We start from the raw sequence: 25,548 nt of genomic DNA on the forward strand, positions 1-25,548 counted from the left end.
ATAGTGCTTTCTCACTTAATTACAGGCAGCTGCTACATAGTTCTCTCTTTTCTGTCCATGTCTCTTCTCCGACATCCATTCCTTTTAACGAACTCAGAGAAGTGATTAGAGAGAAAAAAGCCAAAAATCAATGTTCCTTTTTCTTTTTTTAAATGACAGTTATGCCCCTGATCTCGCACTTTAGTCAAACGAACAAGGGCAATAATAATATAGTTAAGAAGTGAGTCTTTCATACGGTCTAAATTATTTTTAAGGTGACGGCAAGAGAGAGAAAAAGTCATACGCATACGATGCTGACTTGCTGTCCCCACGTTGTTTCTCTGTTTTGGTCGGTCTTGTTGTTTACGTGATTACTCTCTCTCTCTCTCCTCCATCGACGACGACCACCGGCGAACAGAGCCACCGTACCTAAAACTTCATTTGTTTCATTTCTTTTTCTTAATTAATCAATTGAATCGGGAATAAAACACCTCCCGCGATCTCATCAGGATGAGTAACGAGCTTCTCACCATCGATCCTGTCGACCTTCAATTCCCTTGTAAGTCTTTATCCCTTTTTTATTTATTTCAATCATTCTCTTATGTTTTTTTTTTAGATCTAACTTTTAGCTCAATGATTCTGTGAATCTTTCGTATAGTTGAATTGAAGAAGCAGATCTCTTGTTCTCTCTATCTGGGTAACAAGACTGACAATTATGTCGCCTTCAAGGTGAATTACAATTTTTGAATTCTCTTTTCAATTTTTTTTAATCTTGGAGATGTATGTTTTTGTATGTATCTTAATGTTCTCAAGGGTCAATTTTTTTAAGGTTAAGACGACGAATCCAAAGAAGTATTGCGTTAGGCCTAATACTGGTGTTGTTCATCCCAGATCCTCTTCTGAAGTCTTAGGTTCGTCTCTCTCTCTCTCTCTCTCTCTCCCTCTCTATCCCTGTCTCTTTTTCATTTCTTTATTGATCTCACTTGAATAAATATTAGGAATTTACTAGTTTTTGGATCATGTTCACGGGTTTGATTGTTTTATCGGTTTTTGTCTTGTAATTAGTGACCATGCAAGCTCAAAAGGAAGCTCCAGCTGATATGCAGTGTAAAGACAAGTTCTTGCTTCAATGTGTTGTGGCTAGTCCCGGAACCACCCCCAAGGATGTTACTCATGAGATGGTATTTTACACTAAGTGAATCTGATTTGCAACATTTGAAACATTTTGGTTTCTTATCGCTGTGTGTATTGAACACTGCAGTTTAGCAAAGAGGCTGGACATCGAGTTGAGGAGACTAAACTGAAAGTTGTCTATGTTGCTCCACCCCGACCACCATCACCGGTTCGAGAAGGATCTGAAGAGGGCTCCTCACCGAGGGCTTCCGTCTCAGATAATGGGAATGCTTCTGATTTTACTGCTGTAAGTATACATCTCTGTTTAGTTAAGTATACCTTTTAACTAGAAGATATATGGTTGATTTTTCTTTTTTTTTAATTTGTACTTGTGTTGATTTGGTTGCGTTATCTTCTTTAATTTTAGGCTCCAAGATTTAGCGCGGACAGACTTGATGCTCAGGATAACTCATCTGAGGTAATTTGATAACCCCTCTGATACTTTCATGAAACCAAGCTACCTTGACAGCATGAGTTTACCTTTCAAACCTATGGGTTCTCTTTACTATCATCAGGTCGTTTAGAACAGTTAGTCTCTTTTTGTTTATGTTCAGATCATTCCAGTTAATATTATAAACTGCTTGACGTGAAACTCTCAAAACTGTAGGCCAATAATCATAATCTTTCTGTTAATAACTGAAAGTAATATGTACCTTGTTTGAAGCTTTCACCAATGTATAAGCAGAGTTGAGCACCTCAATACTTTGGTCTAGATGAATATGGTTTCCTCTGATGTAGTTTTAACTTTCTGGCTAATCAGTTTATGCATGCAATTAGATTAGTCTAAGCTGCAACAAACATACTAGCTATTAATTGGCTCAATTTACCATTGAAGTTCGTAGACCTGAGTGGTCATTCTATTTCATGTAATTTTGACGCCTATCAATTTTTATTGATATCAGGCAAGAGCTCTCGTCACAAGACTCACCGAGGAAAAGAACTCTGCGGTTCAACTGAACAAGAGGCTTCAACAAGAATTGGTAAGGAACTTTCACCCGATCCTTGTATCTATTGAAAATTATTCTTCAGGTGGATCCTTTTAAGGAATCAAAGAATATATTTGTCTGCGATGGCTAATTGATAATTAGCAACCATGACGAGCACTTTCATAACTAGATTCCCTGGTTTTAGAGAAGCAGCCATATTCTTGTTATCTATGTAGTTAGGTTTATACTCAATTAAGTTTAGATACCAGATGCTTTTTTCTTGTTCGCGAAACAAGAACCTCTCTGATAACAGGAAGATATAAAAATTGCAGGACCAGTTGCAGCGGGAAAGCAAGAGAAGTCAGAGTGGGGGAATCCCGTTAATGTACGTTCTTCTGGTCGGACTAATCGGTCTAATCTTGGGATACATTATGAAGAGGACATGATCTGATCCGCTTCAAGAAACATACAAGACTCTCAAAGTGCTTAAAAAGCATCGACATAGAAAAAAAAAAGAAAAATCAAATTGTGTGAGGAGGACATCTTCTCTTCTGTCTTATCGTCGTTCGTCACTTGAAATCTCAACTTAGAACATTAGATGATTTTATTTACGGTTTCCGTGAGACTTTAGAATTTTTACACATCATCCTTTTGCTCTCCTTTTTCTCTTCTTTGTAGACCCAAAGGCTTTTGTTTGTTTGTCTTCTCTCCAGTCTCCACTAACTCTTTTCTATATCTTTAGTCTCATCTTTGTTTTCCTTAAACAAATAAATAAAGAGATGTTGCCTACAGTATAATGATGACTAGTGGAGAATACCAAACCCAACCTGAAGTGTAGACACGAGACGGTAATACTACTCTCCCTAAGCTAAGCTACGATACAAAAGTCACCGAGAGATACCACACAGACACACCCACTTCATCCGACGCCACGATGATTCAGAGATTTTGATATTCAAGAATTTATATATTTCTCCTCTTTTCTTCTTATCGTTTGGGTCAAACTTGGAGTCATGGTGAAAGCAATGGCGTCTTTTGCTGAACCGGTTTTATCGACTTCTCTCAGTACATGCCCTTGCCGTATATACACTAGAAAACCCCTAATTGTTCCCCTTTTCTCGGAATATTCGAGTCTACGTCTTGTCAGTGATACAAAACCATTGTTCCGCTCAGGACTTGGTCGGGTTTCTGTTAAACGGTGTTTCCTCACATCAGTTGCTCGAGCTGAATCAGACCAGCTTGGTGATGATGACAACTCCAAGGTAATAACTTTATGCTCTGTTCTCCTCGAATCTGCAACTTTAACATTAACCTGGATAGATAGATAAAAAGACTCAGTTTTTAGCTTAATTGAGAAGTGACTTGATAGTGTTTAGGGATGAGAATCTGCTTAGTTGTTATCAGAATGTAGTAGGGAGTTGATCATTGTCAAGTGTTTAGGCCTCGCTGATTCCTCAATTGCTCATTCTCTTTTAGGGCATTGATAGAATCCATAGCTTGCAAAATGTGGAAGATAAGCAGAAGAACGCAAGCCAGCTTAAGAAAAGAGTAATCTTTGGTCTTGGCATTGGATTAGCAGTTGGATGTGTTGTGTTAGCTGGAGGATGGGTTTTCACAGTAGCCTTAGCAGCTTCTGTTTTCATCGGTTCCCGCGAATATTTTGAGCTAGTTAGAAGTAGAGGCATAGCCAAAGGAATGACACCTCCTCCACGATATGTATCTCGGGTTTGCTCAGTTATATGTGCACTTATGCCCATACTTACTCTGTGAGTCTAGCTAAAACGCTCTACTACATTGACATTTATCTTGTTATCCAAGTGATATGACTTATCCTTAACAGATTTTATGAAAATCTTTTTAGGTACTTTGGGAACATTGATATATGGGTGACATCGGCAGCATTTGTTGTTGCAATTGCATTGTTAGTACAGAGAGGATCCCCACGTTTTGCTCAGCTAAGTAGTACAATGTTTGGTCTATTTTACTGTGGTTATCTCCCATGTTTCTGGGTTAAGCTTCGCTGTGGTTTAGCTGCTCCTGCGCTCAACTCTGGCAAGCGTTCGCCTTTTCTCCTCCTTTGTTTATCAAATGTTCAGTTTTTGAGGCTTCTCCTACTTCTTATGTCCTAACCATTTTTCTTTCGTTTTATTCAATAGGTATCGGAAGGACATGGCCAATTCTTCTTGGTGGTCAAGCTCATTGGACAGTTGGACTTGTGGCAACATTGATTTCTTTTAGCGGTGTAATTGCATCAGACACATTTGCTTTTCTTGGTGGCAAGGTAACATCGATAATGATGCCTCACAGATAAGTTTTTTTCTAAAACTAGAACCACTTTGAGTTGGTTTAAACTATAAAAAAGTGCAGGCTTTTGGTAGGACACCTCTTACTAGTATCAGTCCCAAGAAGACATGGGAAGGGGCTTTTGTAGGACTTGTTGGTTGTATAGCTATTACCATTTTACTCTCTAAATATCTCAGTTGGCCTCAATCTCTCTTCAGGTACTCAGAGATTTTAATTTTGTTCTATCGAAACTTGGTTTCTTGTTATCTCTTCTGTTTTTGAATTGGTTCATTTGTTTTTGTTTTCCTCAGCTCAATAGCGTTTGGGTTCCTTAACTTCTTTGGATCAGTCTTTGGTGATCTTACTGAATCAATGATCAAGCGTGATGCGGGCGTCAAAGACTCTGGTTCACTCATCCCAGGACATGGTAAATTCACCCTTAATCGATACATGAATCGACGCCTTTCTTCTCACTCCCGCTACCTCTAATTTCCTTCCAAATGCTTGCAGGTGGAATATTAGATAGAGTTGATAGTTACATTTTCACCGGTGCATTAGCTTACTCATTCATCAAAACATCCTTAAGACTTTACGGAGTGTGATTGATCATAGCATCAGGAAACCTACAAGCATTTCCACTGTAAAATGCGACCAATGTAGCTGCAAAACAAATGGTGCAGTGTTCAGTGTTGTTTGCCTTGGAGAGATGATCCAGAGGACTTGTAGGAGGTGAAAGCAGAGCCTGGGGGTGTCTTTACGTCTGATAGCACCCGGTAGATTGCTGCTTGGTTCGATGGAATCATGGAACCGGTTTGCGTTTGCTTCATGTTTGATAGTTGACCAAAAGAGCCCGTTTAGGGGGTTTCATAATTTAGTAGTCATACAAAAGATTTAGATAAATCGTGTAAGCTTATTAAGGAAGTCTGTATTATTATGAAAGAAATGTATAAAGTTTGACTTTATTAAACTACCATAAACATGATTAATGCCGAATTGCAATTATTTTGATGGTGATGGACTGATAGGTCTACCATCACTCCATTGACGCTGATCAATCCAAACTTGCACACTATAACATTTTAGATATATTCCTACGATATAAGGATTTTGATTATTCTTTTGTTGGTTCTATGTTTCGTTTGTTTTTTTTGTCTTCTTTCGTATAAAATGGATAAAAACTAAAAAAAGGTCGTGAGAAAAAAGAAGACTAAAAATGATGTGGGGTTGATAGAGAATGCGTTGTTCCCAAGCAGACTTTTACAAAAATCAACTTACAAAAAAAAAAAGGCGATTTAATTGTTTTATTTAAAGAACCAGAAAAAAAAAAAGGAAGAAATGATTGGGGAAGACGAAAACATTAGTGGAGCAAAGCATCAGCCTAAGATTTTGTATCTATCAAAGTTTATTCCTTTCTTATGAATTGTCACCAAATGGTAAACTTTTAATCACACCCATTTGTAAAAACTCTATGAAGTTACGTTAAATTAATAATTAAAGTGTCTATATTTAGCGAATTTAGTTGGCGAGGCTGAGATTCGTATATGTATTTTAGATTTTTTGTTTCTATGAATTTAATAAAAATCTAAAAGAAATTAAAAAAAAAAGAAGAAGAAGAAAAAAACAATAATATTAGTAAGCACGTAGGTGTGCATGAACCGGTGTGTGTGTGTCTGTCTAACTTAATTAAATGATGAAGCTTACTTTGGCAGTCATGGAGACAAAAGTGTCTGTTGTCGGTTTGGCTCCATGTTTAATCTTACGTTATTATATTTCTAGTTTCAAATTCTCATATCTCTTCTTTGATGACGTCTACATATGTCTTTTATTTTATTTTATAAAGTTAATACTCAGTATAAGTTAAAGCTGATTGCTTTTTATATTGTCAAAAAGCTGATAATTTCGAAATTAGGCTAACCAAAACCAAAAAAACATTTCCTACAAAGTAACATGCAAACCTCGATCCGCTACTAGAGGAGGAGGTGTCACACAGCCAAAACCTTTATTTTATTTTATTTTTCTTATTCACTTTTTTCTAATTTTTATAATAGTAATATAAACATGACTTTGGAAAGGTTTTTCAAGATTTCAATTCTTTTGTTCGTAAAAAATTATTCCTCACCCGAAAGTAGAATAAAACCTGAACAAAATTTAACATTATTGTCTTCTTTTCTTATAAAATTAACCGCACCCAATATAAATCATTACCGAGTGGTCTAGTAATATATACTAGTTAGGTAAGATGCTAGTGGATTAGATATATAGATCTTAGTTAATAGAGACGATAATAATTGATATAAACAGATATGTAGGGTTAATAAAATACGTTTATAATAGAACCAATCTATAAAAATTACACGTTTTTTAGCTACTACGGGTTATGGTCATGATTTAAAAATTGTTTAGTTTTCAACACCGACGTCACAAAAACTATATTGATAATTAGTTAAACGAAGCGGTTGGTCACAAATCAAGACCGTCCAATTTAGTTAACATAAAGAAAGAAAGTTGTATAATCAAAAGAGAACTGAGATTATAATATCAAAAGCACCAATGACTTTGAAACCATGTGATTTCACGAACAAAAGTCGTATTACAATAATGCATAATGTAATATTTAAAGCTAGAAAGCTTAGGAATACATTTAAATAAAACATTGTACGCAAATTAAAGTCTTAACCTTTTCATGCCAGAAAAAAAAAAATTAAACTTTTTCATGGCAGGGAAAGCAAAGAAAGAAGAAAATAAAAAAAAATCTGTTAAGGACCCGAGATGATTAAACAAACATTCAACCTTGGAAGCTCCAAAAATAACCAAATGATAAATTCAATTAGCTTCCACTTTTTGGTTCTAAATTTTATTATATACAATTTCACTTTCATAGAAAATGTCCATGTTCCGTGGGTTAATCACTAATTCTATTACATTACAATATAATGACAAGTTGTTTATGTTTTCAAAATTGATACATATTATATGACCTTAACCTTAACAATAGAATAGAGAGTTTTCCACAAATCTAGTTTAGTCCTAAGTAGAAAGTTTATACGCATAATCAACTCGAATTATGTAGACTGTGAAGATCCTAAAAACAAATATAATCCACCTGATTTGAAATAAGCATGCCCTCTTTTTGCGATTTCTATTTTTGGATAAGAGATTGACGCATAAACTCGGAAAGCCTAAATAAAAATCTAACAAAAAGGAGAATTTGATTATATATCCTTACTTCCTTAAAATGTTAAAACACCACAGGTCGAAACTAAGAACACCATTGAACAACATAACAACATTTTTAAAAAATCTGAGAAAATTAAAAGAAGAAGAAGAACAGAGAAATTAGCTTTGAGAGAGATTTTGTGGCTTCCTTGTTCTAACATTTCCAAGCAGAGACAGTAACAAGTTCTTTCCTTTGCCAACACATGACAAGTGAGGACTGTCTTTTCTCAACGTGAAACCCTCTCACCGGATTCCTCTGCAACAAACACTCCGCCTGAGCCTCCGCCGTCTGACTCAAACTCGCCGGAGAAAACCCACATTGTGTAATCAAGCTTCGCCAGGGATGAGATCTTTCAATCCAGCGGTGACGTTTCATCAACAGCTTCTCAATCGAAGGTTGCACCCAAAACCTCTCTATACTCGAATCGTCTTGGTTCTGATTAGCGTCAAGAGACTCAAGCAGAGTGGTGTGGTACTGAAGCGCGTGGATCACTGCGTTTGGGAACGGCGCGTCGTTACGGTCACATCCTCTGTCGGAGCAAACGACGACGTTCGGTGAGATTTGTTTGAGGAAACGGAGGATCAACGGGAGGTAACCAGGGACGACGGAGTTTATTGGGAGATTCACTGCAATTGCTTCTTTCTCCGATGAACGGAGGGAGAGTGGCCAATACGCTGGGTTTAGAAGAAGCTCGATGCTTAGCAACTCGACTTCAAACGGAATCTTGACTTCTCCGGCGAAAGTTTTGAGATTTTCCTCTGTGAATCGGAGCTCGAACTCGTCGGAGACAGTAGAAGGAGGAGGAGCAAAGACTGTTAATTTCAGAGATGATGCTCTGTTTCTTCTTCTTCCACCTCCTCCAGAAGCGAGCTCTTGCATTAGAGACGACCACTGTCCTCCGTATCCAACATCGAAATCGATAATGTGGATCCGATCAAACCCTGAATCGTTACAGGACTCAAGAATCGATTGATTCGCTGTGAAGTTGACGAATTGGAGAAACGGCGAGGTTTCGGAGAAGGATCTGTAAGCGGCGATGCGGAGAATGAGATTCTCCGGCGTGATTAGCGGTGGTGGTGATGAGTCGTTGTGGATGAGAGAGAGGAGAGCTTCAGCGATGTGAGAAGCCGCTCTTTGAAACGGAGACTTGTGGTTACTGTTGAGATGGTGATTGAGCCGCGCCAATATCCCTTGCGCGAGAACGGTGTGGTCGCCGTTGGTGTTTCCGGTGGTTCCGATAAGCTCCGCCGCGTTGAACAGCTGCTCGATGATGACTGATTGGTCATCGCCGGCCATTCCCGGAGGCGGAACCGGAACCATAGCCACCGCCGAAGAAGAAGAAGACGGGATTTGTTGTTGCTGGCTGTGATGGAACTGAAACGGAAACTGAAACTGAAACTGATGCTGACGACCCGGATCCGGATCCGAGAAAGGAAAGACGGGTTGGTGATGAGATCCGGAATGAAACCGTTTCGCCGGTGGAGACAACGGAGGATTAGAGAACATACAGTGGCTTGTTGTAGGATTGACCAAAGCTTCCGCCGGATTCGTAATCTCTTGAAACGGGAAGCTACACAAAGGGTTGGAATTTTCAGTAACCGGAAGAGGCGCAGGCCCAGAAGCAGACCCGAATCCAAAACCCGGGTCGAAAACACCGAATCCAGAACCCGGGTCCATGATAAGTCTCAGAATACTCTGTTCTTGACCAGGGGAAGAAGCAGAGAGAACACCATCAAGGTCATCCAAACCCATCTGACTACATTTATTATCATCACAGGCGGTAACGGCGGTGGCGGTGACGGTGGTACCACCGCCGTGAGAGGAAGACAGCGTGGTGGTGGTAGAAGAATGAGAGGCGAGAGGACTAGGACTCCTTAAAGCGTCGAGAACAGACGTCGGCTCCGGTAAAAGACAACCGACAACATAACCAAGATCGTCTTCTTCTTTAGCTTCTGTGAATCCGGACTTGTCTTGATTGAACCAGGTCTTATGAGAATCTGGATAGAAAGACGAAGAAGAAGATAAACCAAACACCCCCTCCCCTTGAAATCTTTCAAAGGATAAGGGCATCGCCTCCTCTCAGCACACAGTAACCAAAACTAGAAAAAAAAGAAAAACAATCCTACAAGAAGAAGAAAAAAAGAACCCTAAAGAGCAGAAAGAGAGAGAGATCTCAGAACAGAAAGACAACAAAAGAAGAGAGAGAGAGAGGTGTTAAATGTACGGAAGAAAGAAACACATGCAAAGCTCAAAACTTGTAATTGGCGCCCCAGCTTTAATTTTCTTTTCTCTAAAATCACTTCTTCTTTTCTTTTCTTGCTCTTCTCTCTCTCTGATGCTGTAGCTGTTATATGGATGCGTGCAATATATAAAAAGTGGTCTTCATCAATGCTCTCTTTTTTTCTCTCCTCTTTTCTTATTACACACACTCTCTCTCTCTCTCTCTCTAAATCTTTTGGTTTTTGTAACAAGGAATTTTCATTTTTTATTTTTATTTTATAAACTTTGGTGAGTGTCTGTTATGTATGTTATATGCTTCTGCTGCTGCTCCTCCTCCTCTATGTGTGGCTTGTGTCTGTAGATGTACTTATCTACATAATGTACCGTGTTCTTGTGCCATCATTGTCGAGTAAGAGTCTCTCTTCTTCTTCCAAAATTAAAAATGAAAAATGAAAGCGCGTGACTCTACTCTCCCCCACCTCCCCCCCCCCCCCCTATTTCCAATTTTGTCTTACTCTCTTTGAAATTTTTGGCCGTAAGCTTTCATCAAAAGATTAAATCCATCTTGTGTTTTTTCTTTAATAGAATGTTACTTGTATAGTTCTTATCGTATCGTACTATTTAGTTTTCTTTTTTATAATAATCTAGTTGGTAGGACAAGTACTATAGTAGTTATTACAGAACTGGGGGGTTTATGTAAGTAGTAGGTACGTGCTAATTCTACCTACTTGTAAAATCTTAAAAAACAACCAAGTACTACTACTTTGGTTTATCATTTTTTGTTCTTTTCATTTATTTTAACAAATCGGCAAATTCCACCCCTCAAATTCAAATGTTTCCCATTTTTACGTACTTCGTTTTTCCTAATACTTTTTCAAAATAATAAAGAAAAATAATAAGTCATTGATCTGAAACAGTGTTTAAAAAAGAAGAAGAAAAAAAAAAAATCTTACAGATGCCGAGGAAACAGAGCAAAAAGACGAAACTGACGCAGATGGTTCATTACTACTATTTATCTATCGGAACTCCCAATTCTACCCTTAAGATTCGAGGGCAGCAGTGCAGAAGAGAGAGGGATGATATGGTCAATAGAGGGGAAACAGCAATGGCAGGTGGCTTTGGGCCTGGTTTTCGAAACTGAATCTGACGGACCGGTGCTCTATTTGAGTGTCTCCTCCTTCTCCTCTGTGTTGGCTTTTTGAAGATTTTTTGAAAACATCGAGACAGTATTATCCTTTCAACGGCTGAGATGTTGTCTCTGTCTCTCTCGCTTAAAGATCCCCATCTTGTTGTGTTGGAACTATTTCTTTTATAAAAATCTTTTTACTACAAAAAATCTAAAGAATATGGTGGTGTTGTTGTCCATTACTTTAACTCCTGATTTTAAAAAACTTCACTCTTTTTATCCTTTTTCTCGCAAAGAACTCAAAGTTGTTAATCATTATAATTTCATAACATGTGTTAGTTAAAATCACTAACTTATTTTATTCGATACTTGCATTCATTCGTTTCTCTTGACGGATGCATATTATGGAAAATAAAAGTTTATAATATAAGGCTTATACTATTACTTTATACGATAATTTGATAGTAGTAATATATTAATTTTGGTCAATGAAAATGACAGTGCTATTCTGTTCAAAATTTCTACTCTTACTTAATTGTGTTTTTCCTTAAACTAAAGTACAATTAAGTATTAAGTTGTTAATCGACTTTTTTTGTCCATTCTTAATACTAGTAAACTGTTTGCATTAGGTGTACGATATTAAAATACTAATTATACATTTAGTAAACAACTGTGTTGGAAACCAAACCATTTTTAAAAGAAAAAATTGTATATAAAACTGTGTTTTTTTCTTGCTGCCAACACAAATCAAATTAATCGCACGGTCCCAATATGTTGTTTCTCAATTTCTAAGAAAATTCGTGGTAATGAAACACCTCGATGACATAACATGGATCACGCTAACATATTGTTTATTCCGTATCTAACACTAAAACAACAACAAAGTATACTAATAGCATTACCAATGGATGATCAAGTGGCCATTGACATATGCATACAAATAAGTGCTTAAAAAACATTAAGTGGAGTAAATGAAAATCAAACAAGGAGAGATGTGCAGCTGTATTTCCAAGACAAGATTGAAAATTTTGGTTGCTTGTGTATCAATGTAAAGTAGACATGCTTATTATGTTATTATTATTATTATTGTGTATCAGTATTTGCCTTGAGTTATTAACCATGATAAATTTATGAACAATATCAGATTATTATAAAAATACTTCATTACGTTATTATTTTGAGCATTGTCATTATGAGAGACATGGTTTATTTCCCAAGACAAATCACAAACCTCCATGTGAGTTTCCACCACTACTAATCTAATTGTGTAACTCTCTGTCTTGAAAACAAAATGTGTAATATCGCATTAAATTAGTAATTTGTTTCGTTGCCTTTTTGTTATTTTTAGAATACAAATTACCAACTTGCTTATTCAATCTTAGAGATGATGACTAGCTAAAGAAGGGACACCACTAACGTGCCACTTGTGTCATATTAAATTCTATATTATATAATTTTATTTGTTTCTAATAATATCTATTTATATTAAGTTTTAATTTCTTATAAAATTCTCATAGAAGCAGGCTTAAGACCTTAATTTAGGACAATCATATATATATATAAATAAATATAGGATAGGTGTATCGATAAATAATGGAGCTCTAGTTGTAGAAATTTCGTAATGAAATTATGAAAACCTAAATTAAGATGAACATGGCATAAAAAGTTGTATCGATGTTGTTTTTGGAGTTTTATGATTACGGAAGAAAATAACAAATACAGACATTCAAATAATGCTGGTAAATGGTTATAATATATATGATCTTTTTTGTTGTTGTTAAGATAACGACCAACATTAACAACACAAGATAATCATCGATTAATACATTATTAAAAACTTAATTATTATTGCTAAAATCTAGGGATAGTTGGATTATAAAACTATACGATGCACAATTACATACATTCTCCATTAATCATTCGGTAATGATGAAGTGCTCCTATTATATACTCCCTCTCGTTATCTTATGTCCCTTAACATGTCTTTTTATAAATTTTTGTTAGTCGATGCGAAATCATTGGACTGATAACTTTTGGTTAATTCAATAACTCGATTAGGCCATATCTATTTTGTTAGACAACGAAGTTAACGTTCTATATATGTTATCGTACAAAACTACAAATGAGTGAATCTCCACGAATTGAAGCAAATTGCACAAAATTATTTTTATAAGTTTTTTTTTTAACTTTGAAAAAAAAAAGTTGACTTACATAATGATATATTGGCATGGGCCTATATTAGATTCTGTCTCACCGAAACTTCTATTCATCGTAAACCTACAGAAGGCCCATTTATCTACTTATATGGCCCATTAAAGCTTAGAAAAAGAAGGGGAGAAACTAGAAAGACAGACGTGCCATCAACTACTAAAAAAGGAAAAGTCTGAGAAAGAAACTAATAATCAATGACATTAAATAAGATTTTGGAAATAAAGCTCAAAAATTTGAGATAAGAAAAATTCTCATTGGGTTGTTTTTTAAATAAACAGGTTTTTTTTTTAATTTTAATGTTAGTACAATAATGGAATGATATTTGTTTGGAGAACAAGTTAAGTTGACGTGTCTAATTACTTAACAGTGTTATAACAAGTAAAGCTAACACGTCAACCTGCAAGATTATAAATAATATACAGGTGTGATCATTCATCGCAGTTAACGTTATCCAATCATAGACGAAAAAGCAAACAAAAGGTTTCTCTTTTTGACTTTGTATCTTCCATCTTCTTCAAGAGTTTGATCCTTATCCATTCCATCAACTACTCTCTCTCTCTCTCTAAGTTTAATTTTGATTTCTCTCTGTTACATATACTCTGTTTCGATTTCTAGACGCTGCTTTTGGATTTGGGTGCTAGGAAAAAATTAGGGTTTTGTGTCTTAATTTTCTCTGTTTGTATAGATTCTCAGAAGCAAACATGAATAAAGGCAGCAGCTTTAAGCTGGACAACGATTTCGGTTAGTCTTTTTCTTTACTGGTTCGAGATTTTGTGATCTTATCTTAGAAAGTGGAATTGGTGTTTACCTTTGTGTGTGTGTATGTGCAGAAAAGAGGAAGGCTGAAGCTGGAAGGATCAGGGAGAAATACCCTGACCGTATTCCGGTTAGTTCTTTTCTTTTGGTTTGATTTCATCAGATTTTGCTCTCTTCTTTTTAAGGTTTTCTTATGGTTATAGATATGTGTTTGCGTGTGTTTCATTGTATGCTTTATTCAATTTCATGAATAAGAATATGTGTGTTACTGATCAAAAGTTCCTTTTGGATTGCAATCATAATTAGCTTAGAACTGTTACAGAACATTGGCTATTTTGTTTGAGAATCCAATACTGTTTGTCTTTGTTTTTTTTTTTTTTGGGTTGATTTGATCAGTTATGTTCTGTTCTTGTGAGGTTTACCTATGCTTTTTGTACCGTGTGTATCCATGTATACTGAATTCAATAGCACAAACATGAACATGAATCGTTGTACTGAATTCAATAGCACAAACATGAACATGAATCGTTGTGGTGAAGTTCTTAGTTTAGCTTGTATTAATGATCTCATGGGAACAATGTTCGGATGTATGTTGCTGACTGATTCATAATTAGCTTATAAATGTTACAGAACATCAACTTGTTTGTTTAAGAATTCAATATTGTTTGATTTATTTTTCTTCAAGTTTCTGATCACTATCTTACTGGTCGCAGGTGATCGTGGAAAAGGCTGAAAAAAGTGAAGTCCCAAACATAGACAAGAAAAAGTAAGACCTTTTGATATTTTTAACTTTGTTATGTTCAATGTTGAGGACTTGTTATAGAGATATTGAATTGGTTTTTGGATTTTGATAAATGTAGGTACCTTGTGCCATCAGACCTAACAGTTGGTCAGTTTGTGTATGTGATTCGGAAGAGAATCAAACTAAGCGCAGAGAAAGCTATCTTCATATTCGTAGACAATGTTCTTCCTCCTACAGGAGAGCTAATGTCAAGCGTCTACGAGGATAAGAAGGACGAAGATGGATTCCTTTACATCACTTACAGTGGCGAGAACACATTTGGTGCTTCTTCAATCTAATCCCTTGACCAGTTGACCTGAGAAACGGCCACGTTCTATTGTTTCCCATCTTTCAATTTGTATGTATAGTTTGCCTCAATCTTATCATTTCTCAAATAATTGTGATTACAATCTTCTTTCACTTCTTGAAATGTACATAGACTACTAATCTTTAAATATTCTCTTCTTTGGTATTATCATCTTAAAACTCTTCATGAGACTGTTATGGTGTGGTTTGATAAAAGCTGCATGAATCTTTTTCTGAATACCAAACAGACCTCTCTAGAAACTAGAATGTATCTACAAGTTGGGACAAACTAGATCAAATCAATCCAACCCAAATGTTGGAAAAGAGTAATGATGAGATATGGACTATTTGTATTTGTTTTTGGATTATCTTGTCTAGTTGGGTTTGGAAATAATCGATTGAAGCTGATCTTTAATTCATACAAAAAAAAAAAATCTTAAGGAATGGAGACGGATGCAATGCAAAAAATCATATCTTATCAACAACGTATAATGTATCTCCATCTACACCGAAACTGATACATACCCACCCGGAGATTACACTCTGGCTCAGCAAAGTTTGTGGAGCCTTTACATTCACAAACAAACAAGACAAAAATCTTGTCTTTTCCCTTTTTGTGATGGAAAAAAAAAAAATACAATTCCTAAAATTAGTCCAATCAATTTGATGGCCTCAAGTTGCAAAAGCCATCTAGCTGGATAGTTTTGTTTCCTACTCAAATTTTCTTCAGTCACTCACATGCATCTCTCTGTATATGTAATAACGTGTTCTATATAATCCATGTCCTGTCTCTCGCTAACATTCATCCCAAAACATTACTAAAAAGTATCTATGGCTTCTAAGGCTCTTGCAGTTACAGCTCTTCTTATCACACTCAATCTTCTTTTCTTCACTTTTGTTACATCCACAAAATGTCCACCAACTACTCCTAAACCCCCAAAAACCCCAAAGTCTCCAAAGAAGGAACCTGCGGTGAAACCCACTTGTCCTACCGACACGCTTAAGCTCGGTGTTTGCGCAGACTTATTGGGTTTAGTTAACGTTCTGATTGGTTCTCCACCTAAGACTCCTTGTTGTTCACTTCTTCAAGGTCTTGCTAATCTTGAAGCTGCGGTTTGTCTCTGCACCGCTCTTAAAGCCAATGTCTTGGGGATTAATCTCAATGTTCCTGTTGATTTGAGCTTGCTGTTGAACTATTGTGGCAAGAAACTTCCCTATGGTTTCCAATGTGCTTGAAGATTTGAGATTTAAAAGAGAAATCTCTTTGGTTTGTTATGTTTTACTTTGTTTGTTTCCTACTGTTATCTATTGTTATTGTGAGAAAGATGCAAATTAATAGCCAACCTTTTGTTCTTTGATGTAATCTTTGAACTTGTTAATGAAATCTTTTGATGCATTTTCTTAATAGTTCTCTTAGATTTTGACTTGAGAGCTCTCGTCCATAAGTTATATTCAGTTATAGTAATTACTGATTAGTGACACACCCTCAGACGCTCTAGTGCTTGCGTACTATTCGCCCTCTTGTTTAAATGCCTCTATATGATTTAGAGGGTCTCTTCGTGGACTCTCCCATTAGTTAATTGTTATCCAATCCAACATAGGCTCATATGGCCCTTTAAGGCCAGATCGACATGGACCACACTAGAAAGCGATAGGATAAAACCGTCATAATGTACAATACTAACGAATTGGGAATTTAGAAGTAACCAAAACGTTGCGTTTCTCTTGGATTCTTCTTTTTGGAACTTAGAAATTAGTGAAAACCAAACCAAATTCCTAAGGAAATCTTTTATGGGCCGGATTCTGAACAGGCCTAATAACATTCAGTTGGCCCATTTATTATTGTTTGTTATTTATCTTTTTTTTTTTTTTTTTTTTTTTTTGCATAAACCACAGTAATTATGCGAGATTAATTTTAACTCGATTACGTTTAGATTAGCTTATTGCGATCACTGATTTTGATCTTGAAATGTTTCTCGCAAGAGTACCTTTATTCCACAACGTCTAATACATATTTGACCGTTCTTATTTGATGTACTGTTTATTAAAAATCAATATAGAACCATTGGACCAACAAAACTAGACCATAAAATTTGGCAACAATAGATCTCAAGAATCAGATTTTGGAGGGAGAAACTTGGACAGTGGTAGCAGGCTTCCGGAAGCAAATGTTTCGTCTATATTGCCTTTCGGGAAGATAGTTTAAGTTTGCTTGCACAAAAAAAGAAAATAGTTAAGTTTACCTTTTTTTCTCTTGTTTTTCCTTCGATTACTATTGGATTTGGCTACTCTCAGTTTATATAATGACTCTTTATTTTTAATGTTCGTATTTCGTAATATTAGTTCTGAGATGAAAAAAAAAAAGCTCTATTAGATAAAGTGACAGTTATAATATATCCTTTGAGATTTCTTTAAATATGGCGATCGATGGTGTAAAAAATTAAGATGACATTTTGGGGAAAGAGCCATAATTTTAAAATTCGGCTCTGAGTTAAACTATAAAACATTATGGTCAAATAATTAAACAACTACAGATGAAATCGACCATAAGAAACCCCATTAATTAGCAAGATTTTTGATTACAACAAACAAGAAAAAGAAAACACATGATGCATACTTTATATAAGTTCAAGAAAGAAAAAGAAACCCAACTTTTGGACATGATGATCATAATAAACCTTACGAAACTGGATTTCAGTTCCTCAAACACTTGTCGATCGGACTATATTTATCTCGTTTTTTTTAGTAAGGAGTCACACCAACGTTAGCCGCAGGAGCGTAGAACCCATCTTTCATCACCATGTTATCCTCTCCCTCCTATATGATCAAACTCAATATTCAAGAAACATATAAAAAAAGATGCAGTAAGCAGTAAGAGGCATGTCGACAGATTAGGGTTTACCTGTTGGGGCATGTTGGTCTTCTTCACGGGTTGATTGTCTGGCACGAGCCCGAAGTGTATGTGGGGGAAGTGGGCCCACTGCATTACACATAAACAACATACGTACAAGACACATCTCAACTTGTGTTATAACCCGACAAAAACTCTTTACTCCTAATCTCAGCTATACCCACATATGTGACTTTATTATCCCTATATATACAAACAAGGAGTTATATATTTCATATATACGCATGCATATATGCAACCAAACCCTAGTTTTCCCCTGCAATCTAACCAAGTTGTGATGTTATAGTTGTACATGTATCAATCGTTTTAATTTCTCTAGCTACTAAAGGGAAACATAAAAAGCCCTAGCAAATGGAACTTTTTTAACTAGATGATATGTATGTGTATATGTCAAGAGGTTTCAAGGAGTCTTTTGGTTGGCAAAATTTATTTATTTAATTGGACCAATATATATTATTGGGATGTTAAAAAATTGAAGGTTCAATTCTTACATTCTTGGCAGCAGCGCTAAAGGCTTCTCTGTGGCTTATATCAGGATTACCAGCTTTGATGCGTTGGATCTCCTCCCTAAAAACAAAGACGTGACAAGGCATTTATAAATGTTAGGACAATTACGATTAGAAGAATATGAATGAATGTTATAAGACTCACTTGATGAATCGGTTATATGCGGATGGGACTCTCTGTCTTTTCTCCGGAGCTGGCAATGGCGAAATTCAACGGCAAAGACAAAGCGAAAAAACAAAAACTCAGACAGAAAGAGACAAACACTCATTAAAAACTACTTACATTGTCTTTTTTCTCTCTCTCACGAACACTACTTTCTCTCTCTAACCCATCATCACTTCATCATGTTTTTTTTTTTAAAGACAAAGCCCATCTTCTAACATATTACTTAGATTCTTTCTCTTTAGCTAGATTTCCGGGGGATCCATGAATCTATCTCCCTTTTTCTTTTTATCGTCACTTTAATATGTTTACAGACGCTAAAAGCCATCCAGGATATATGTAGGCAATTATCAGCACATACTAAAGGCCATAGGTCGTTGATGTCAGTTTTTTTATAAATTTAACAAAAGTGATCTCTTATGCATAATTTAATGGTGCTAGGGTTTGAACAAGATCCAGTGTCGGTTAAATAAAAAAAGCTATGCATGTCATATTTATGGTGTTTCATCACCACGCCCAAATTATATATAAATACAGTTAGTTACCAAAGAAGTTGAAAAATCCTAAAAAGTGAGAAGATAAGTTATCTTACGGCGGTTAACGGGTGGTGCTTTAGGAATCTCATGTTGTTGATGAAGATCCATGAAAGATGGCATGTCGTTCATGTTAGGATGTTGATTCATCATCATCATATTCATGTTAGACGGTGCATCTCTTAGCTCCTCCTACAATAACATATATATAGGCTTTTGAGACACGCATACTTCCAATAAGATAGATGACTAGACCTTATAAGATTATGTATTTAAATGTTGTTATGTACCAGCATATTCTGGGAATTGAAGTTAGAGTGAGGACCGAGCTGGAGTTGGAGCTGGTTAGAAGCTGGGAGGACAAGTCTCATGTTCACCGAGAGGAGGGTGGTACAGCAACCACATCGAACAGTTACGGTTTTGAACAAGCTTGTGTAAGGAACACTAACCTATAAACACACACAAGAAACAGTGGAATATTAGAAACCCCCCTAATTTTATATAGATGAGGAAGATGAGAAGATGGAGGAGAGGAAATGAGAGAGAGATTGTCGAAGGGAGGTTAGTGTTTACCGCAAGAATGGTGTCACAAAAGTTGCATTGGACATAGCAGAGATGGTCGGAAGGAGAGAGGTGGTCCGGTGAAAAAACAGCTGAGGAAGGGGAAGACATAGACATCTTTTTTTGTAAGAAGAGTAAAAAAAAATTGGAAGCTGATCTTTTTTTGGGAGTGTTTGGGGATTTGATTGATTGATGGGTATTTGACTGATCAGAGGATTCTTGATAAGGAGGAAATAAAAAACCCCACCATGATCTGATCTTCTTGATTGTTGGGTTGCTGTGTATTATATACCACAAAGGAAGATATAGAGAGAGCCAAGAGGTGAAAGGAGAGAGAAGGGGAATAGGCAGATATTAAAATATTAGAGAGTAAAAAACAACAAAGGCAATTTTCATAAAGAAATTATAAAAAAAAAAACCCAGCAAATTAAGGCTCTAATTCTAGCCTCTAGGTCGTCTTCAAATAATGCTTTTGGTTAAATTAAATATTCCAATTACTTTAATTATAAGAGCTGAGCAATCGTGAGTGTGCATATATAATCGCGTATTAAATTCTATTTACCTATACAAAGTATTCTATCAAGAAATTCCCCTTTGGGTTATATAAGTAAGTATACATATTTTAGGTTCTGAATAAGTAATAGCGGAATGATCGCTAGTGAACGAGCAAATATATGGAACTATCGATAATATACAAATCGAAGAAAATGCAAATTGTATTTGTAAATGTGAGTGTGACAAATATTTCTGTTAATTAAAGTGGCCGATTAAGCCATACATTTAATTAAATTTGATAAGACAAACTGAACTTAGATCATTACAACATAATCTTAATCAATCGAAAGATGCGAGCAACTATTAAAATAATATGTTGTCAACATCCTATATATATTGGATTTTGTTAATGATAATGCCTATATTAGAAACTCGGTTGACCATGCGGTCTCCCCCTTACTAGAAAACGTAGACATTAATCATATACCATTCCGTTGTACCTCTATTAGATGACCTTGTGGTCACAAGGAGACAAGACTAATGACAAAACAGTTTTAAGGATATTATCGCTTAATGACGGACTCTTTCCCATCTGATACAATTCTATATTTGCAATGAATTCAATTTTGGTCTATATATACAATTAAAATAATATGCCAATATGTGTATAATAATAACGTAGTTTATAACATACTAGAATATACCAATTCATGTTTCTTCAACATACTAGAACCAACATATATTTTAACTTAAATTTTAAATCTATAGCTTCCATATATACTATATATGAAAAGATTAAACTTACGACAAAAGTATGAGATTCGATCAGTAAACTACAAACCAGAAGTTGATCAATTCAGAATTTGAAACATATATTAGGAGTAAGGTGGGTGTAGTAGTATGAACAAGGGACGATTGAGGCAATGTTAAGAAGATTCGCGAGCTTAAGGCTTTGGGGTTGGCGTTGCACGTGATGACACATGTAATGTACGTTTGTAAGTAAGTTTAAAAACGACGAAAGGCTTATAAAAATTGTATTGAAGAGAAGAGAAAAGTTATAATGGTTTGACAATATAGAATTCACAGTTCCCAATGGAGGAAGAGAGAGAGGGAGAGGGGGCGGCAGAGGTGGGGGGAAGAAAGGGACGTGTGCATGGGAGTGATTAAGCGTCGCCTCATTCACCCGTTGTTGTCATTCCTTAATTACCACTGCCATTACTTTTTTTTTTTTCTTTTCTTTTTTTTTTTCTCGTTTCTCTATACAATTCCTTTTCTAATATCTTTCTAAAAAATTTAGTTTCAGTTTTGTGTCTTATCAAACACACTAAGAAACATACTCTTGTTTGTATGTATCTCATGTATGTATGTATGTATGTATGTATGTATGTATAGGTAGAGATAAACATGATTCTCCATTTTTATTGATTGGTTATCATTAGCTTTTTAGTCAATTATATGACGATTGTTTCTCCTCCTCATTTGAATGTTTGGAATCATCCAAGTTTGGACTTTCCGTGAAAGCGAAAGTAAATTAATTCCGTTTCTGTAGTTAACACTTTCTACTAAACCGGTTGGTCAATCAAGATTTTTTTAATATATATAGATATATATTGTGTCTATAACCCAATTAAGCACTCGCAGAACATCAAATAGTTAAGAAACTAATATAGATTTTTCTGTGAAATTAACCAAGAATTAAAAAAGGAAACAAAAAATATATTAATGTATAGTTTCTCAATGATAGTTATAAAAGCGCCATGTATATGTACGTATATATAGAAACACCAAATTGGTGAAAGCCACGAACAAAACTCCACACGTAATTAATTTCAAACCTACATATGTTTTTAGAAAATATTCCATTCTCATTTCAAAGCATACTTGTCTGAGAAAATATCTACGAATCATCTACTTGTGAAATGATGCTATGTAATATGTATCTATATATGTTTGTCGTCCAACCATATATAATGCCTTGTATGTCAATGAAAACAATATTACTTACTAGGAATCCAATGGAGATGAGTGGTAACCGCAAAGCAGATTAATTATTATATAAATTCGGCATAACTTAAATATCACATATGAATAATCAAAGCCCTGAAAGGCTGAAATATAGGGTAAGGTTGACCATAGACGCAATTATAAAGGGGGAAGTTTTGAGTATTAAGAGGCGTGCATAATTTTGGTTGTAATGAAGGAAAAGTTGAAAATGTTGGTAAATGCTTTACTAGAAAGTAGAAACGTATATAATGTTAGGGTTAGCCCACACTTTTGTCGCAATTTGGGCGATGGGTGTTCAGAGATCGTACACACATGTAGCTGTGCATAGATGTATTGGGATTTATATATATATATGCATGCATGTGTGTACTGAGATCATAGGTGATATGGACATTTCCCTATTCTCTTTTATCTTCTGATTGGTTTAGAAAAGCTTTTGCCATAAACCCCGAATCTATTTGTACATCTAATGAAAAAGTACTTACAACTTAATTGAAGCAATAATTCATACTCATATATATGCATGATTATGAAAATAATTCTTTTGAGTTTTTTTTTTTTACTTTTCGAAAAAGTAACTAACTTGGCAATGATGTTATATATGATCAGTTGATTTATATCCACTGATTAAAATGAACTTAATTCTTCAAATGGTGTGTACATAATAGATTGTCTGGGGACTTTCTCCTTTCTAGAATAAAAGTTTATTATCTTTTACTTAATATATTTAATTTTTGTTTTTTCACAAACATCCAAATTGTAAAGGTATAAACTGAACCCCACATGTTTGAGGGTAAAATATTGGTGTCAATGTAAGTCAACCATCACTTGTCTTTAGAGATCAATAGAGACTAATCAAGTTATACACTATAAAAAAATAGACAGAGCCCATCACTACATAAGAATTAGCAAATTTAATATCTCATGTCACAATCCCACTTACACCGATTGTAAATAGCTAGTATTAAAACTTTTTTTAAAAAACAATTCAATAGATAGGTTTTAATGAATGTATTATTTTAATTTTTCTTTTAAACATACATGACCTAGCTAGTATATACTATATAGATAATACCATGCATATGTTAACATTTTTCAACGGTAACTCTTATTGTGTAACACTAATTAGATCTGTTTCACTCAACTCAATTTAGCTACTAACGACTTTGAGAAAGACTACTTTGTACGATCAGTTAAATATACAGTATTTTATGAACCATTCTAGTTACGGATTAAAAATATGTACGTATCTATGATCGGAAGCTCGATTGTTTCAAAATAAAAAATGTGGCTATGCATGCTACTTGTGTTGCCAGGGATGAGTTAGAAATGGGCTGTTGCGCAGAAGAAAGAATAATGGCTTTTCAAAGATATCATATTTGAACTGGATATTTTATATTCCTATATAATTACACACATTCCTATATACATACATACATAAATGTGTGTGAATAAAGCATTTACTTATTCTGTGCTTCAAAAAGGTATCAGATATGAAGACTATAGGGTTTCTCCAGTTCTATTTTTTCTATCTTCTTTCCATACAAAACTACGATTCTGAAAATCTCATAAAAACTATTAAAAGCAAATGGGGTAGTTTTGTAAGATTCCGATTTCTACATAATTCTTGTATAATTGGCCTCAGTAAATTATGGAGTAACAAATTCTCGGATATCAAGGAAAGCGACAGTGTGGGTAAAACAAAAATTACGACTGGACTCAACCTCTTAAAAAGTGAGTAAAAAAGAGAAAGATGTTCACATGTATTGTTGTTTTGATAACAATATGGATTATTTGAAGATAAATTTGGAATGTCTACACTTTGACAATGCTAGCAAAATACTATATGTTTTGGTCATATGTAGATATTTCATGTATCCATATCTTCATGTAAATGTTTTGATATCAAAGCCATATAAAGTGATCAATTACGAAAAAAACAGTCGATTGAACTTGAAATCGTGCAACTACATGAAAACTACTAGTATACAAAGTGATCAATTTTTATATGAACATTAAGATGAAGAAAAGGTTTTTGTTTGGGGTGTAAATTCAGTTCTTTTTAGAAAAAGTTTAAATGAAAAAGGAAATAAAATTTGTGCCCCTTTAGTACCTAGCCTATGTGTGTAGATGTGAATGTATTTCTGTAAAATATATCAAGGATGTATGGATGCGTATTTAAAATGGGCTACAGTGATTTTTACTGCAACGAGTAGAAAAGTAAAATTAAAGAAAGAGTACGGAGTGGAGAGCTAGAGAGAGAGCTAGGTAGGTCATAGGGGCAATAGGGTAGAGTCATGTAGGCTAATAGGTTAAGCATGTTTATGGACCGTCCAGGCTCCTCGGCTCCGACCCTATGGTCCGTCTCCTTGTCGTTATGTCGCAGGCTTCTCTCTGCCACGTGCATTATTTTCTCTCCTCACATTTCCTTGTTAGGGCACAGCAACATGCCAAATTGAACATATTAAAGCCCCTCTCTCTCTCTCTCTCCTTCCTTCTATTATAAACTATGTCTCGATTAGATAGATAAATACTATATAGTAGTTATGTTATTAAAAATCTTTTGATGCTTTTACTCCTACATTTTCAGCGAAGGCGATGTTGCAAAAATATTTTCATCTCAAATCAATGAACATTGATCGAAGTACTTCATTTCCTATTTGTTTTTGTTTAAAATGATCATTCAAGGAATGGACTTCGTCAATCAATCATGATAATATCATTTAGTTCATTTATGTATCTTTCAAATTTTAGTTATTTTTAATTTACCATTTAGTAGTTTGACCATACTATTTCAACCATATTATTGTGTTGATTGCATTGACGACATTAACGATAACTTGCTTCTTCTTCTTCTTCTTTTTATGGCATTTATGGATGTGTTTACATCTTTAATATTTTTTTGTTTTATTACATTAAAGACACATTCAGTCTTTGACATAACATCATTTGCAAATCGTAAACTCAATAATGTTGTGCATTTAACAATACAAGTCAATACTATTAATTAACCATTACAAATACTAGCAAATAAAAGTGTCGGTACATTAACTATAAATTCGACAAAGATATGAGTCTTTACAAAACATAGAAGAAGAGTTGTTTTATGAGTTTCATATATCCGATTGTTCCTAAATGTTTTGTATCCCCGATCCGTGAGTTATCGAATGAATATAGGTGATGGTTCAATGGTTGATTAGTACTTTACCATAGACACAATCAATTGTCTTCACGAAACTTATAATGATTTTTGTTTTTCTTTCTTTCTTTTCACTTTTAACCAAAAAGAGGAACTGAGCCTCCTCTGATCCTTTCGAGTGTTTTATTGTCTGAAAATTCGTAAGAAACGGTCTCCCATTGGGAAGCGTAGAATCTAATTACCAAGCTTTTTTTTTTT

The 25,548-nt window shown here is 35.1% G+C and overlaps 6 protein-coding genes across 8 annotated transcripts; 4 read left to right on the forward strand and 2 right to left on the reverse strand.

Annotated features, from left to right (window-relative positions):
- The first annotated feature begins 245 nt into the window (after window positions 1-245).
- On the forward strand, window positions 246-2,797 carry LOC17888065 (vesicle-associated protein 1-2). The gene is made up of 8 exons (XM_023783881.1): window positions 246-538; window positions 638-708; window positions 809-890; window positions 1,045-1,160; window positions 1,241-1,399; window positions 1,520-1,570; window positions 2,055-2,132; window positions 2,411-2,797. The coding sequence occupies exons 1-8, from the start codon at window positions 490-492 to the stop codon at window positions 2,522-2,524; spliced, it is 720 nt and encodes a 239-aa protein (XP_023639649.1). The 5' UTR covers window positions 246-489; the 3' UTR covers window positions 2,525-2,797.
- LOC17889392 (autophagy-related protein 8e) lies at window positions 902-15,150 on the forward strand. Of its 3 annotated transcripts, none has more exons than XM_023783884.1 (5): window positions 902-912; window positions 13,821-13,876; window positions 13,966-14,021; window positions 14,605-14,657; window positions 14,752-15,150. In XM_023783884.1, the coding sequence occupies exons 2-5, from the start codon at window positions 13,837-13,839 to the stop codon at window positions 14,969-14,971; spliced, it is 369 nt and encodes a 122-aa protein (XP_023639652.1). In that variant the 5' UTR covers window positions 902-912; window positions 13,821-13,836; the 3' UTR covers window positions 14,972-15,150. The 3 variants fall into 3 exon arrangements, with proteins under 3 accessions (XP_023639652.1, XP_023639651.1, XP_006295243.1); XM_023783883.1 differs by lacking the exon at window positions 902-912 and adding an exon at window positions 10,012-10,026; XM_006295181.2 differs by lacking the exon at window positions 902-912 and adding an exon at window positions 13,597-13,615.
- Window positions 2,969-5,363, forward strand: LOC17890422 (phosphatidate cytidylyltransferase 4, chloroplastic). Its single transcript, XM_023783880.1, has 7 exons — window positions 2,969-3,340; window positions 3,555-3,844; window positions 3,940-4,130; window positions 4,235-4,359; window positions 4,446-4,579; window positions 4,673-4,788; window positions 4,872-5,363. Exons 1-7 carry the CDS (start codon window positions 3,092-3,094, stop codon window positions 4,961-4,963), a joined length of 1,197 nt encoding a protein of 398 aa, XP_023639648.1. The 5' UTR covers window positions 2,969-3,091; the 3' UTR covers window positions 4,964-5,363.
- On the reverse strand, window positions 7,550-10,009 carry LOC17889350 (scarecrow-like protein 27). The gene has a single exon (XM_006295567.2). The coding sequence runs from the start codon at window positions 9,646-9,648 to the stop codon at window positions 7,732-7,734; it is 1,917 nt and encodes a 638-aa protein (XP_006295629.1). The 5' UTR covers window positions 9,649-10,009; the 3' UTR covers window positions 7,550-7,731.
- Window positions 15,151-15,755: 605 nt separating the features above from the next.
- LOC17889433 (14 kDa proline-rich protein DC2.15) lies at window positions 15,756-16,383 on the forward strand. Its single transcript, XM_006295154.2, has one exon. The coding sequence runs from the start codon at window positions 15,810-15,812 to the stop codon at window positions 16,212-16,214; it is 405 nt and encodes a 134-aa protein (XP_006295216.1). The 5' UTR covers window positions 15,756-15,809; the 3' UTR covers window positions 16,215-16,383.
- A 1,130-nt stretch (window positions 16,384-17,513) lies between these two features.
- On the reverse strand, window positions 17,514-19,907 carry LOC17890419 (axial regulator YABBY 1). Its single transcript, XM_006294893.2, has 7 exons — window positions 19,665-19,907; window positions 19,382-19,540; window positions 19,151-19,283; window positions 18,541-18,589; window positions 18,381-18,456; window positions 17,881-17,958; window positions 17,514-17,795 (listed from the first exon to the last, which is right to left on the reverse strand). Exons 1-7 carry the CDS (start codon window positions 19,767-19,769, stop codon window positions 17,721-17,723), a joined length of 675 nt encoding a protein of 224 aa, XP_006294955.1. The 5' UTR covers window positions 19,770-19,907; the 3' UTR covers window positions 17,514-17,720.
- Between the last annotated feature and the right edge of the window lie 5,641 nt (window positions 19,908-25,548).

Source organism: Capsella rubella, unplaced genomic scaffold, assembly GCF_000375325.1.
Source record: "Capsella rubella cultivar Monte Gargano unplaced genomic scaffold, Caprub1_0 scaffold_4, whole genome shotgun sequence".
NCBI classification, from domain to species: Eukaryota; Viridiplantae; Streptophyta; class Magnoliopsida; order Brassicales; family Brassicaceae; genus Capsella; species Capsella rubella.

Coding starts and splice junctions, on each gene's coding strand:
- LOC17888065 (XM_023783881.1), top strand. CDS start 490: ATGAGTAACGAGCTTCTCACCATCGATCCTGTCGACCTTCAATTCCCT. Junction 1,161..1,240: donor AGGATGTTACTCATGAGATG/GTATTTTACACT, acceptor TGAACACTGCAG/TTTAGCAAAGAGGCTGGACA. Junction 1,571..2,054: donor CTCAGGATAACTCATCTGAG/GTAATTTGATAA, acceptor TATTGATATCAG/GCAAGAGCTCTCGTCACAAG.
- LOC17889392 (XM_023783884.1), top strand. CDS start 13,837: ATGAATAAAGGCAGCAGCTTTAAGCTGGACAACGATTTCG. Junction 14,022..14,604: donor AATACCCTGACCGTATTCCG/GTTAGTTCTTTT, acceptor TACTGGTCGCAG/GTGATCGTGGAAAAGGCTGA. Junction 14,658..14,751: donor CCAAACATAGACAAGAAAAA/GTAAGACCTTTT, acceptor TGATAAATGTAG/GTACCTTGTGCCATCAGACC.
- LOC17890419 (XM_006294893.2), bottom strand. CDS start 19,769: ATGTCTATGTCTTCCCCTTCCTCAGCTGTTTTTTCACCGGACCACCTC. Junction 19,541..19,664: donor TTTGTGACACCATTCTTGCG/GTAAACACTAAC, acceptor GTGTGTTTATAG/GTTAGTGTTCCTTACACAAG. Junction 17,796..17,880: donor AGACCAACATGCCCCAACAG/GTAAACCCTAAT, acceptor TTGATCATATAG/GAGGGAGAGGATAACATGGT.
- LOC17889433 (XM_006295154.2), top strand. CDS start 15,810: ATGGCTTCTAAGGCTCTTGCAGTTACAGCTCTTCTTATCACACTCAAT.
- LOC17889350 (XM_006295567.2), bottom strand. CDS start 9,648: ATGCCCTTATCCTTTGAAAGATTTCAAGGGGAGGGGGTGTTTGGTTTA.
- LOC17890422 (XM_023783880.1), top strand. CDS start 3,092: ATGGTGAAAGCAATGGCGTCTTTTGCTGAACCGGTTTTATCGACTTCT. Junction 4,360..4,445: donor TTGCTTTTCTTGGTGGCAAG/GTAACATCGATA, acceptor AAAAAAGTGCAG/GCTTTTGGTAGGACACCTCT. Junction 4,789..4,871: donor TTCACTCATCCCAGGACATG/GTAAATTCACCC, acceptor AAATGCTTGCAG/GTGGAATATTAGATAGAGTT.